At 34.4% G+C, this 15,572-nt stretch overlaps 1 protein-coding gene across 2 annotated transcripts in view; it reads right to left on the reverse strand.

Annotated features, from left to right (window-relative positions):
• Positions 1 to 8,775: 8,775 nt before the first annotated feature.
• The window catches only part of LOC145266602 (C-myc promoter-binding protein-like), a 183,429-nt gene continuing 176,632 nt past the window's right edge, over positions 8,776 to 15,572 (reverse strand). For both annotated transcript variants that reach the window (XM_080122499.1, XM_080122489.1), the window contains one exon: positions 8,776 to 14,338. In XM_080122499.1, the coding sequence (XP_079978625.1) occupies positions 14,202 to 14,338 (137 nt within the window). In that variant the 3' untranslated portion in view covers positions 8,776 to 14,201. The remainder of the gene's footprint in view (positions 14,339 to 15,572) is intronic.

Below are 15,572 nucleotides of genomic sequence, written 5' to 3' on the forward strand. Positions count from 1 at the left end.
ATTGCTACATTACAATTAAGCAGATACCTTTGATTTTACTTGAAATTCAATATTTCGATTTTCGAATTTCGCTTTAATAACAAAGAAAACCCTTCATTTTTTTTCTAACAAAATATCCGTCATACAAAAACAAGGATTTGTCAACATTCATTATTATTGTTTGTTTTGATTCGAAAAAAAATATATATATATGCAAATTAGAATGACTGAAAAATCGAAAAGGCTTCTCTGTTTTCCATTTATTTTTTAAATATTTTTAACAAATTAAATTATTTCTAAAAATCATTTTATTTTTATTTTCAAACAAATCGACACAGAAAAATGTATTTTCCTGAAATAAAATTTCTTTTCAAAAGACAACGATGATGTTCCTTAAATTATTTTTGGTTCTTGTTCACGATTCTCTCTATAGTAAAAAAAAAAATAATAATAAATAAAAGAAAATGATGCACATACCAGTGACAAAACAAAAATTCAGATTCCAAAATGTACGTAAATTAATCAAGTAGTATTTCTTTTTCTTTTTTTTTTTTTTTTTACTAAGATCATTTACATGATTTTTGGAATATGATATCTTCATTCTGTCAAAGGTACATACATTATAAAGATTTTTCTGTATTCTTGCTTATTAATATAGGGTGAGACTCTGGACTACAACCATATTTTCTTGTTTATAGAAATTTCCTTTCAGAAAGAATAAAAATGAATAATCTTTTTGAATGAGAAATACAGTCTGATTAATATAATCATGTTTTTTCTTATTTTTTTTTTTTTTATTGTTTTTATAACATTTTCGCCTAAAACACGGCACATCGCCACTTTGATACAGGGGGCTACTATCAGGGACATAAACTACAGGGGTACTATGTAGGGAGTTGGGCAGCAAGATGTTGGTTCACGTTACACTTGAACTTCTGCATGTCAGTACACTTGTGGAAGCAGGAACCCGGAAGGGAATTCCAAAGTCTAGCGGTTCTGGGGAAGAAACTACTGGAGTAGAAGGCTCTCTTACATCTAGGGATCTCTACTGTGAAAGGGTGAGATTTTGCTGCTTGTCAGGGGTATTTACGTCATGGGGGTACAAGTGCTTGCAGTTCGTCAGAGTATTCACCATTAAAATACTTGTAGAACAGGCAGAGGGATGCTACATTTCATCGATGGGACAGAAGCTGAAGCTTAGATGACAGTTCAGGACCTATTAGGTTGAAAACTCTCTTTTGGACCTTGTCTAGGAGCGAGAGACTAGTAGCAGATGCACCAGCCTAAATATGACAACAATACTCCATACATGGGCGAATGGTGGCCTTATAGAGGTATAGGATACTTTCAGACGTTAGTAGCTTTCTAGCACAATAGAGAGAACCTACCTTCTTCACAGCGGTCCTGGCAATACTCTCAATATAATTGTCCCAACTCATGTTTCCTGTGAATGTTAGGCCGAGGAGTTTAAAAGATGTACTTTCAGATAAAGAGTCATTGGCCATTGCTATTGGTGATAGAGAAGGTTTCTTGTAATTACTGAACGAAACAAGTTTAGTTTTGGCAGCATTGAACGTGACCATCCATTTTTGTCTCCATTCCACTACAGATCGGAGCTCATCCTCTAGTGTTTTTGCCATTTTTTTTAGATATGTGTTCATTTGTTTTCCTGTCGTTTCTGTTATAGAGTGTGGTGTCATCAGTATATATACCCATCCCACAGACAAATTTGTCATGGAGGTCATTTATGAATATTAGAAATAATAGAGGTCCAAGGATAGACCCCTGAGGCACTCCAGCATTTATATCATATTGTTTAAATTTATTATCAAACACCTTGTTAGGCCGTGTTGGACTCAGATATTTATAAAGTTATTGGCAACCCCATGAGTCGCCGAGCCTAATAAAAACTTCACAACTCAGTTCGCCTCAAGTGATACCTTGTCAGTGTCTAGTGTCGCGCGGCGCATTTCTGTTGTAAAAAAAAAAAAAAGTTCCGCATTGTTCCACAGTGCACCCTTACTGTATAAAGAGTGGATTACTTCTTGGGTGGTCAGTTCTAAGGCCGATGCTGTGAAAAAAATATTCCTTTTCAAATGTTCCAATAGAATCGATAACAAACTCGACAAGAAGTTAATTTATAAAAAAAATTAAAATATTCAAGGAATCACTGGTAGACGAAGACAAGCTGTTGATCACAGAAAAAAAAATATTGGCTTGTTTGAATTCTCGTGTATATAATTGTGCAAAAATCAATATCCTTTCTCCTTCCCTTCTTGTTTGTCGGTGGTGAGTAAGAACATTTTTAGTAGTCATTACAGGAAGGATGGGGGGGGGGTGAATAAGGCAGTAATATTCTCGTCCTCACAATTTCAGGTGTCGGCTTCACTTTCAAGATTCTCGCTTTTAGAAGTCTCCGCAAATATTAATATTGAATGAGTTTTAGTAGAAATCAACATGTTCTTTATTTTTTTCTCTTTTTTTAATGCAATTTTTAATTTTCTGATGTTTTTTGTAACATTTTTTATTCATTATCGACAATCTGATTGTTCGACAGATCTTGCTGTTAGGACCTCAGCAATTACATCAATTTTCTAACTCACAAGACTTAATGACTTTTATTACGAAGGCCATTACTTCACCAGCCCTTGTTTTGTTTTTTCATAAAAATAAAAAGGGAAAATTATTCACCGGTTCTATGCTCCACAACCCACTATATGCGGTAATATATCGAGGAGGGGGTGGGTACATTCACATCTGTTGAAATGAGGATACACAAGCAGTCTACTTACACAGAGTCCGGTTTTGAATCATTATTAGTTTCAGATTTAATACTTAAAAATCAATATTTAGAAACATTCAAAATTTCCATGTCATAAATGCATCACACATTTGGAATTCTAACGACTATAATTTGTTGGAAAAAAAGAACAAAAACATTCTTCATTCTTTTCGGCATTCGCAAATGAAAGCCATTGTCAAAATACACCTAAAGATGTTTGGAGGTTACATCGGCCAAAACACTGCGAGAATATACAAGGTGCCGTCAATAAGCTTCCAGACTTTTTTGTACAGGTATTAAACACTCTTGAAAATCCAGTACGTTATTGCTACACATCTTATGAGATGACTAACCAATTTTTATGATTTCAGGTTCAAATGAACAGCTGCAGCAATAATTGGAATACACTCTACTAAAGCCTGATTGTCACAGCTGGTGAATTTCAAAAATGCAATCTGGACGTGAGGACACTTTAGAAGTATCAGTGATGAGTGGCATAAGAGATTTAAGGAAGGCAAGGAGTCTGTGAGGGATGAAAAACGTTATGGGAGGAGTAAGGAAGTCAGAACATCAGAGTTAATTGGCCAAATAAGAATTTCATGGATAAGGACTGTTGTGTGTCTATAGAGACAATAAATGCACAGTTTGATGTCAGTGTGGGAACTGTTAACACAATTATTCGTGAGGAACTGAAAATGCGAAAGATTTGCCTGAAGTTTGTCCCAAGAGTGCCATCCACAACTCTATCCTTGTCATAGACTATTTGACCAAGATGGACATCAAGATAGTTCCTCACCCTCCCTATAGTCCAAACCTTGCTCCCTGTGACTTTTGGTTATTCCCTAAGCTCAAGGAAAACTTTAGAAGCTGTCGTTATGAAACAATTGAGGAGATAAAAGAGGTTGTGCCAAGGGTCATTGACGCACTCACACAAGAGGATTTTCATGGGGTCTTCCAGAAGTTTTTGTAACTGTCCAAGTGCATTGCAGCCGAAGGAGATTACTTTGAAGAGGACTAGAGTTTCATGTGTGTACTATCTAGAAAAATGCCCATAAAACGTCTGGAGACTTATTGAAGGCACTTCATAACTCAAGCTGAGAACAAGAGGCCAAATAATATCTGCTCATTTAAAACATTAAAAAAAAAAGATGGCGTCTAGTTTTTTTAGTGTATAGTAAGCCATCAGTTATCTGGTAGCATTTAAAAGTTACACGTGGATGGATGATTAAATTTTTTTTTTTTTTTTACACGGTGGTCACCACTTATCAAGGCCCAGAAGCCACTCAGGGATAAGGGTTATTGCAAGTACAGTACGTTAGTGTGGAGATTTGATGAAGTGTTTACTTAAGGAGGCGGTTCATTAGGAATTTGTTTACGTTGGACTTGAAGACATCCAAGTTGTAGTCAGGTGGGAAGCAGGCAGACGGAACAGAGTTCCACAGGCGTGCAGTTCTAAGAAAGAAGCTTTGTTCATGGAATACACGTTTTGATTTAGGCACAGATAAAGAGTGGAGAAAATTTTTCACAGTGGATTCAGCTAGACAGGTGTTTTTCATGAAAGATTGGCGATGGGGGACCAGAGATTGGAGTTCAGACGAGCACCTGCCATGGAAATAACGATAAAACAAGGATAAGCTCCCAACGTCTCTTCTGTGGGAGAGAGGTTGCAGGGTAGAGAAAAGGGCATCCCCCACTAAGCCACAAAGTCTATTTTGTACTCTGTCAAGGCAGGATAGGCTGTTTTTAGCAGCTCCAGCCCAGATATGGCAGCAGTATTCCATCCTTGGACGTACTTGGCTTTTATATAGATAGAGAATTACATCAGTAGTGAGATATCTTCTGGAACGGTAGAAGGATCCCACCATCTTTCCAGTGACCTTGGCAACAGACTTGATGTACGTGTTCCATTTCAGATCAGGAATAAAGGACAAACCCAGACGTTTGTCAAAACACGGGGCTTCTCCTAGACTAGAGCCATCCATGTCAATTGATGCCAGATGGGGATCAGAGCGTTGATGATGTAAGGGTAGGAGTTTGGTTTTAGATGCATTAAAGGTAACCAGCCACGTCTTCCTCCACTGAACCACGTGCTCGAGATCAGAGGAGAGAGAATCAGAGAGAACTTTGTCATTTACAGCCTTTGATGTGTTGCCGTAGATGGTCGTGTCATCAGCATAGATGTCTACGAATGATTTAAGTATGTGTTTAGGGAGGTCATTGATGTAGATGCTAAAAACAGCCTATCCTGTCTTGACAGAGTACAAAATAGACTTCGTGGCTTAGTGGGGATGCCCTTTTCTCTTCCCTACAACCTCTCTCCCACAGAAGAGACGTTGGGAGCCTATCCTTGTTTTATCGTTATTTCCATGGCAGGTGCTCGTCTGAACTCAAATCTCTGGTCCCCCCTCGCCAATCTTTCACGAAAAACACCCGTCTAGCTGAATCCACTGTGAAAAATTTTCTCCACTCTTTATCTGTGCCTAAATCAAAACGTAGATTCCATGAACAAAGCTTCTTTCTTAGAACTGCACGCCTGTGGAACTCTGTTCCGTCTGCCTGCTTCCCACCTGACTATAACCTTGATGTCTTCAAGTCCAATGTAAACAAATTCCTAATGAACCGCCACCTCAAGTAAACACTTCAATAAATCTCCACACTAACGTACTGTACTTGCAATAACTCTTATCCCTGAGTGGCTTCCGGTTCTTGATAACTGGTGACCACCGTGTAAAAAAAAAAAAAAGAAAAAAAGTTGGGCACTATTGAACGCAGGTCGTAGCTTGGATATGATGCGGAAACGAACTGCCCACCTGTGGAACTGTTCCGCTGATGTGCTTTCCAGCAGGCTACAACATCATTATCTTCAAGTCCAACGTAAACAAATTCTTGTTCAACCGTCCTTGTAAATGATCTAATTATACCAAATTACTTTCACAAACGATTATTATGCAACCGTCCCAATGACTACAATGCACACATGAACCGTTATCCTTGAGTGGCCTCCGGGCCTTGATATGTGGTAACCCCTTAATAAACAGAAAAAAATATGACAAAAGAGGCCTCAGCAGACAACTATTAAGATGTGGACATTAGCATTCAGACGATTGATGGTATCACACACACACACCGAGAGTGCAACTGACATCCACAGAATTTATTTTGTACGGTTTATTATTTTTTTTTAGATGCTTGTGAGCCACTGCACACCCCTCAGCAGCTGCCAGTGTGAGAGATGATGATACAATCAAGAAGAAAACCACGAAAACAGCGTAAGGGTCGGTGGTTGTCAAGTAGGTAACACGTGACATCACACTTTGACAAAATAAACCATTGTCCCTTGTTGTAAATCAGGAGTTGTGATTTTTTATTTAGAAGGAAAAAACCTCTTTGTTACATCATTGACCAAGGCCACATAGTTGAGACTACAGCCGTTAAAATCATCTGAATTTTAAAGAAAACATCGGTTTGATGATCATGGCCTATAAATACACAACTACACATTCATAACAGAAACATTGAGTTTCTTGAGAGATAAATTATCAAGCTGTGTTTGTGACCCAACCACCTGTGCTGATCGAAAATTACATCAGTAACGGTTAAAAACCCACACCGTTACATCCTTATAAGAGATGCGCTGAGCGTTTTTTCATCAATCAAGTCAGTCAAATCTGGTTGAAGTTGAGAGTCGAGTCTGTCCACACCTCCACCCAGGCTACACGCCTGTTCACTGACCATCATATAGAGAGAGGGGAGAGGAGACAATCAGATGTCGAAAAAAGGTTCGGTTTGAGCTGCTGCTATTGAAAAAAAAGGCACTGCATATATTTTTCCCCCTTTTTCATAACAGTAAAATAACATTTTTGTATCCAGAATTTATTTAATAATTAATCTTTATCAAAGAAAACCCAAAGATTTACAACTGAAGTCAATTATTTGTTGCATACAGAATCCAATTGGAGTTAATTTCTTTCAGGAGACGGCAAGCAGAAGAGAAGAGTGGCCAACCCAGCACCCATGAACCATGGCCTGCGACATGCATATTCCTGGAGACCGAGTTGTTCACCGTTTTGTTTTTTGTTTAATTCGTTTTAGTTTTTTTTTCTTTTTATTTCTGTTCTTTTTCCTGTGAGCTACTGTTGGGGCAGGAAATACAGGAATCGCGCATCAACCTCGTCAACATAAAAGTGACCAAGACCACACTATTGAACTTTCTTGAGTGTTCCAAAATTGGAACCACCTAGGACTACACTTGTATACTGGTGAACACAATGGTCTTCACCATGTTATATGGGTGCTTTTGTGACCAAGATGTGACCCTTGGAAATCCCACAATGGGGCATCACGGTGTTATATTGGTTTCTTTAGAAGTAACCTTTGACTGGGAGAGACTGGAGTCTTTACCTTGTTCTATGTTGTGTCCAAGATACTTGATGGAAGATAAATTTGTCCAAATGATTGTAAAAATGAAAAATATATTGGATTGGATATGAAAGGGTCGGGTTAGCATTTATATTGCCGACAGATGGGTAGATAAAGAGATGGAAGTGAACGAATCATATTGTTGAAATTATTGGTTAATGAGTAAATTTTCACAGCTGTTTATGTACCAAAATGTGGTTTGGGTAAAAATACATTTTTATGACAAGCTTATTACAGTAACAAGTAAGGTTGATGAGAAAGTAACTGCTGTGGAAGGAGATTTAAATGGTTATATTGAACCCCCCCCCCCAAACACACACACCTTGGAGATTTTGATGGTGTCTACAAAGGAAACAGACATAAGGATAGAAATACAAAAATGGTTTTTGTAACTGAATGCTCCATCACTTGGTCTACGAACTCGCATTTCACGTGTTCAATCTGTGCACGTTACAATAGGAAATAAAGTTATTATTTAACTCATCAGATTTATGCAACGTAAAAAACAAAGCACAAATCTCATAATTTTGCTTCCTTTATTGATAAAGAAGAAACAGAAGATTTAGTGAAAAATGTGCGTTTTGACAACCAATTGGCTATCAAGTCAATTTATAATTAAGTCAGACAACATTTTTATACAAGAGACGTTCTCTATCACCAACCCAGTGAAATAAAAACGAGGGTAGGTATTTTTTTTTTCAAGACGATTGCCCACCATTTAACTTGCCTTTTCGTTTTGTTATTTATTTTTTCAAATAAATGTTATAAATGTTATTGAATCAGTGTCTTGCACATTCAATACGAATATAAATGCCGCAACAAAAACAGGAGTGTGGCAGATAGTGCAGGAGTTTTAGATTAGCAATTCTGGTTCTTGTTGAGAATCTCACTTTATATTAAAAAACAAAAATAAAGAAAAATCTGTATGATGTATGTACCTGAGACAAAACGAAAATATATTCCAAAAATTATGTGAATTGATCAAGTGGTTTTATTTTTATTTTTTTTTTTTTTTAATTACATTTTCACCCCAAACAAGGCACATTGCCACTTTGGTGTAGGCCCATCTGTAAGGTGATGAACTAGAGCTTGGCTAATTATAGACTCAAATATTTTGGCGAAAAGTGGGAGGGGGCTAATGGGGCAATAATTTAATGGGTCAGTTCTAAAATTATTTTGATCAACAATTTTTTCAATAAGAAAATAACCGATGAGAAACTGTTTTCAAAATTGTGGACAAGAAAATCAAGAAACAAAGGGAGATAACAAAATTCAAACTCGCAAGATTTTTTGTTGTAATGCCTATGAATTCCTATGAATTGCTTAAAAATGATTTTCGTTATAAAAATAAAACTTGATCAATTCATGTAATTTTTGGAATATGATATTTTTATTTTATCACAGTACATCATACAGATTTTGCTTCATTTTGTTTTTAATATAAAGAGATTTCTGGACAAAAACCAAAAAATATTTTAATACATCTTTTTTGTTATAGCCGGCTGAATAGAAAACAATCCAAACGACCTGGGGGACAATTTGGAAACTAAAACAAAAGTTTATTTGAAAAAAAAAGACAAGACATTGTGTCAGCATTGATTTTATACATCAAAGTTTATTTCATTTGTTGTTTACTGTTGAGACTAAAATTATTTTGATCAACAAGAAAAGCAAAGAAAAAAAGGAATTGAATAAGCAAAAAAAAATAAATTAAAAAAAACCTTAACAAAACCCAACAGTAAATTGAAACGAATTTTCGTTTGCCAATTCACATTCACTGAAAAGATTTTTCACCAACAGAAAATTAAAAAAAAAAAAAAAAAGCAACAACAAAAGAATAAAAATAAATAAAAAATTTTTAAGTCAGTGGAGAAACTGAATGTTTACAATCGCAGTTGTATCTTCTTGCTTGATATCGAACAATTCAAGAAGGTCAAAGAGGATTCAGCATCAAACAAAGTTCATTATATACACACGCATACACGGAACTAAGCTCGGCTTGAGCATCCCACTTGGAACTACAGACATATATATACACACACACACGCAGTATATATGTGGGTATGGGTATATAAATATATATAATCGCTAATATATGGAATTAACGTAAAAAGTAAAAATAACAACACAAACTCTAAAGTCAACCAATATTTCGGTCGTGGAATCAACCTTAATATATAGAAGAAAACATTTAGAGATGTTTTTGTGTTATTTTAACTCTTTGCATGATTATTATCTATTAATTTCGTATACTAACCATTCCAGTTTTAAACTGCCTCACCCACACATGTATACAACTGTATGCATACTCATATCAGGAACAAACAAAAAGGTTAATTCAATGCTTCAACAATGAATGAGCATCCAAACTTTATACACCATCGGATAAACAAAGTTTTTTATGCATTCCAAAATGGGACAAGCCGTCTGTACAGGATTTCTAAACTACAGCTGTTTGTCATTCCGACTTCTGTTCCGTTCCATAGCAAGGGTTTCATTTTAATAAAACATGCAGAATACTTCTGCTGTCTGCTCAATATAGCAGCAAGAAAAAGCTAAACGAGTCGTTTTTTCTCTTTCCTCCTCCTACAAGTTTGTTCTTCTTGCAATACTCTTTGTAGTCTTCCTAAAAATGGAACCTGACAAAATACCAACGACAAATAAAGCTTGACCCTGAGAGCACAACGCTCCAACGAGAAAATGGGTTTCTTCGACTTTTTGCCAATGCTTATGTGAACAAAATTATCTTTAAACGAATAAATGTTCTAAACATTTAAAATAAAAACTAAGGTTGGACTTTTATTTTCACTTTTAAATAAAACCATTAATGAACTGTGAATGCTGAAAGCCAAACTGAAACATTGAGCAGAGTAACTGATCACAAACCAGTCATTTCGGAATCCTTAACAATCCACTCTTTTAGTGACTTGTTGAGCAACTTCGTTTTATCTAATAAGATATCTCTCCCATTGATTATACACAAACACGCTCTTAATAATTCTAAAATAAAATGTTATTGAAAAAAAAATTATAAGTTTAACCTTTCCCTAATTATCACCACAATTTTTTTAATACTTTTTCGTTTTTACAATTTTAAAACGTATAATTTACATATAAAAATACAATTAACATTTATAAAATTTAATAATTAGCTTCAACAGGTTGGAATGGTATTTGACAAACATTCCTTTGCTCACATGAAAGAATAATTCTTGCTATAACAAACGATGGTAAAAAGTTCCTTTAACAAAAATATTTAAAAAATGTAAAAGAGAATTATCCAAATTTGAAAACCACGAACCTATGAAGAATGATTTCAAATTAAAAAAAAAAAAGTGTATTTTCGACAAGAGCTATTCCAGTATGAAATGGTTGTCAAGTTGACATTCAATCAAAGAATTATAAACAAAAAAACAAAATGAAGGAACCCTTTAATTAAAAAATTAAATTGCAAAATAATTTTGAAAAAAAATATAAAATAAAGTTTGAAGCAAATATTGTGACAAGCAAAGTCGTAATCACTAAAAAAAATCACTAAAAAAAAATCACTAAAAAAAAATCACTAAAAAAAAAATCACTAAAAAAAATCACTAAAAAAACAATGAAAAGCAATTCTATTAACCAAAAAGAATTACAAAAAAGGATTTTTGACTAAAGTTGAAAATTCAAATTTGTTGCTGCTGATTAAAGTCGAAGTGTGTTTGGCTTTTGTTCTATTAAAACATCAGACGTTCCCATCAGCCGCTTTAGGAAGGGAATCGTGACATTTGTCATATTGAGGAGGAAAGAAAGGAATCAAAATGTCACAATGTCTGACCTGCTAGAACTAAAAATTGTATCACAGTCTCTCTTGGGAATAATGAAGAGGCAACAAAACTACAAGCATTCAGCTCAGAAGACAAAAATAGGCTCGCAATAAGACAAACACACTCACCCAGATGCAGCCACGCCCAAAAGTGGGTTGAGATTTTTTATTTTTTATTTAGTTGCTTAGAACAAACAAATTGCTTCAAGAAACGTTTTAGTTTTTATTCAAAGTTTTATGCTAGATTTCATCTAAATTAGAAAATGGTTTTTATTCCTCAATTCTTTTAACTTAAATACAATTTTTGCCATTGAGAAAAAGAAATGTAACTTGGAAAATTGATGAAAAGAAATTTATAAATTCTACGGAAAGATTTTTTAATTTTTCAAAAGTCAAAGATAATTTAACCAAAATCAAACAAAGTTAAAAATGGATTCGTGTTTGAGTGCGATGAAATGAGCGACAAACGTAAGATGACGTTGGGATATGTAAGATGTGAACAGATTTTTATGTGTTTAACAGAAACGTCAAAAAACAAAATCGAAAGCAATTTTGGAAATTGGAATACGTTTCTGATACTTTTAAGACAAGTTTGGCTTATTTTTTCCTTTTCATAAAAGTTTAACACTGTCTCCAACAATAGATTGAAGTTTTATTATATAATTAGAATTTGAAAAGCAAATTGCATCAATAAATTTTGAAACTATTTTTATCAAAGTTTTTGAGTTTAAGACAAAAAAGGCTTTTCACACAAGCTTCTAATTTCAACAAAATAAAAACTAAAGGAAAAAATTATTTCTGACATCTTTTGAAATTTAAAAGATCAAAAGAATTTGATTCTTATATTTCAAAATAATTTCTAGTTTTTGTAATTTAAATTTTTAAAATAAAAAAATGTGGATAACTTTCAAATTGCTTAAAATAATGCCCGCAGCATTCACCCCAGGCAGGTTGAACCAGCTTCCTTCAAAGGAAGAAATTTCTTGGGAATATCAAGTTCAGAATCATGAATAATACTTTTCAAATCGCAATTAGTTCCAATTACATTAAGATTAAATATTTGAAAAAGAAACAAATCGGAATAAGTTTCTGTGAAACTTCCCTACAAAGAGCAAATCTGTTCTCACTTAAGCGACAGAGTATGCAAGGCAACCTGATTCTGTTGGAAAGCATCCACTGAAACTTAAATTTATCTTTCAAGGAATTTTTCACCTCAGTGCCGAGTTGCAATATCTGTGGACACCAACAGAAGATGTGGACGCCAACAGAAGATGTGGACATCAACAGAAGATGTGGACATCAACAGAAGATGTGGGCATCAACAGAAGATGTGGACATCAACAGAAGATGTGGACACCAACAGAAGATGTGGACACCAACAGAAGATGTGGACACCAACAGAAGATGTGGACACCAACAGAAGATTTACCTTCATTAATTCTGTCTCAACAGGAGAAATTTTCTGTCCAGCTTTCCACTCTTTGGAACAGCCTGCCAAGGAGGTCATGATGATATCTACTACTTCCACATTCAAAATCACTTCAGACCGACATTGCAGAATGCATGCTGACAAACATATCTTCAATGTTTTTACATGATTTGTTGCTATTTTTCATACCAATAAATTTGATACATTAACTAAAAAGGTGATACAAACAAAAGTAAAGCCAATATTTGAATAAAAGAATTGAACCAGAAAAACGTGTTAAGGAGAACTTCTGCAACTGGAATGAATAGAATCACCTGATTTGCGTCACAATTTCATTGCACCAAAATAACAAAGCCAGAACAAGGAAAAAAGAAATATTTTCATGTGAGTGTAAACTTATGGACATAAAAAATAGTTAAAAAAAAATGTTTAAAAGGAGAAATTCTTTTTCCATAGAATTTCACATCCAAACGTAAAAAAAAAAAAAAATCAAATAGAAGACAAAAAGAATTAGAACATAAAAAAATTGAACATAAAAAAATTAGAACATAAAAAAAATTGAGGATAAAACAACAAAACAAAAAAAACAATTTGTAGTCATTTTAACATTCAACAAATCTTGTTAGAGACGAGAAAAAAAATGATAATAAAAATTAACAAAGATTGGAAAAGAGGAAAATATTATCCCAACATAAACTAGTAATAAAATAAACTAAATCTTAAAACTACTGCTCTGTCACAAAAAAGAAAAATTAAAGAAAAAACCTTGACTTTTCAATGAATTTTTTTTTTTAAATTCAGCTCAAGTCGAGTGTAAGGAAACTAAGGAAGAATACTCTGTCAGGTCGCATACTAACATTTTATCCTTTGGAATGATAAAAGAAGAGGCTATGTACATAGAGTCAAAGGTTGCATGACCCTGTTGAAGGAGGGGCAGGGGAAGAGGATAGCGTAACATTCATTTTGACCAAAGGACTTTTTGTGCTAACATTCAGAGTAAATTAACAGTCCATAACCAACTATTGACTTCCATTTATTTTACAGAAAATAATGAGAGAAATTTAGAGAAACTGGAGCGGGCCAGAAACCTTCAAAGTACATTTTGTGGGTGTTGACAAAGACGATAGAGGAATAACCTAAACCGATGCCAAATTATTTTCAGCCGTAAGGTTTCTGGATTCATCCCTTCCTTTTTTAACTTTCACATTATAGGTGTTTTAAAACTTTTAAAAAAAAATCATCAAGCAGCTTATCTCTCTTTTTTACAGAGGAAAGCAAAAAAAAAAATCCAGTGCAAAGGAGTCAGATATGTTATAAATCTGTCGTTTGTAATAATTTTTTTACCAACATTATCTTCTTCCTAAAACAATTCTTACAATCGGCAACTTGTGTTTTATCATATCAGTAAGAGATCTCAAACATCTCCGCATTTTACACTCATGAGAATTTCAACAGATGAATTGCACTTGTCATAAACGAATGCATTTTTTTAGAAGGGGCGGGGCTAGAGAGATACTATTTCATTTAATTCACAAAAAAAAAATTTTAAATGAAAACTGGTTTCTAAAGATTATAAAATTAAATCAACTGGATTTTAAACTTGTGTCAGTTTTTGCTAGAAAAGATTTACTGATATGGTGTCACGTGTTAAGAGCGTGTAGAAAAGTGTAGAAACGATGTATTTGCTAAATTTTTGAGAAAAAAGATGTAGAACCCTATGAAAATGCATAAAAGCACATGAAGCCGATTAAAGTTGGCAATTATTGGTGGAAGAGATTTTTTTACATTCAAATTTCAAGATCTTCAAAGACAGTACGGCACCATTGAACAGCAGGCGAATGTGGTTTGTCGTCTGGTTGCAACCGTTTTACTTCCGCTGATGACAATTTGTTGAATGCGTTCTTATATTCATTGTCAAATGCATCTGTAAGCAAAAAAAAAAAAAAAAAAATTAAAACAAAATTAAAAAACAAAGCGTTTTTTTTAGAATTTGTATTTGTGACACCCATGGGTATTCGTTTAAATTGATATAGACAATTTCCAGCTTGAAAGTCCGCCATATAGGGGTGATCTGAGGGGCAAATTTCAATCTGATAGTATGTTTTAGATAAATCAATTATATTGAAGATATGATACTGGGCTATTTGGTTTATAAGATCTTCGATTAGAGGCAAGGGGTATGCATAAAGCAAAGTGAAACGGTTAATAGCCTGGGAGAAATCAACTACCAATTGTTTCTTTTTATTAGACGGAGAAGTTACAACAACTTGAGCGTGCCATGGAGAATAAATTGGTTCAATTATATCATTTTCTAGTAATTTAAGAGTTTCTATTTCAATGAACCGAGCATCCTCAGCACGGTAATAGCATTTGCAAGGGGTTTGCAATTAGCGGTCAAATTTCTAAATAATTTAACAGGAACACAATTGATTTTAGTAGCAGTGCAGATTTTTAGACTATCCTGCAACCTACAAAAAGAAATAGTAATACAACGGTGCATTTTTAAAAAGTGTATTCCGAGTATAATATCCGTGCATTAAGGAGTATCGTGAAGTCAATGTCTTCACACTAAAAACTGTTTAATGTAATATTCTCAGTGCAATATTCAGATATCCAACATATCATTTTCGAGAAGTCTGTCACATTATGGAAGGCCACGTATAAAGGCATCACGGACAGATTTATCCCTGTAGGTAGCAGCAGTAACATCTTTGAAGCAACAGTCAGCGGCAAGACGATTCAAAGGCTGAAGGTACTGATTGAAGGACTCATTGCCGTTGAAAGTAGATGTCTTGCATAGATCACGTTGGGAGGCTTGTCGTAAACAGATTTTGGTAGTTCAATGGCATGTTCGAACTCAAAACAACCCTCAATAACGTCAGCAACCATAGCAGAAATGTTTAGATAAAGAACTTCAAGTTCATCTGGATTTAACTGCTCAATGGTAGAAAGTTTCGGTACCATAGTTTCCAAAGTTTGCTAGCCTGAGAATCTGCAGAAGATATGTCGAATCTGTCCAGTCGAATAATTTTATCCATGACATAAAATTAGGTTGGAAAAAAAAGTTGAATAAATTGTAATGTAATGAAGACGCAAGCAGAAGAAAGACCTTTTTCCAAGGCTTTATTCAACTGAATTTTACGACAAATACAGCCAGA

The sequence above is a fragment of the Euprymna scolopes genome, chromosome 4 (genome assembly GCF_053919585.1).
Source record: "Euprymna scolopes isolate OS-2025 chromosome 4, ASM5391958v1, whole genome shotgun sequence".
NCBI lineage: Eukaryota > Metazoa > Mollusca > Cephalopoda > Sepiida > Sepiolidae > Euprymna > Euprymna scolopes.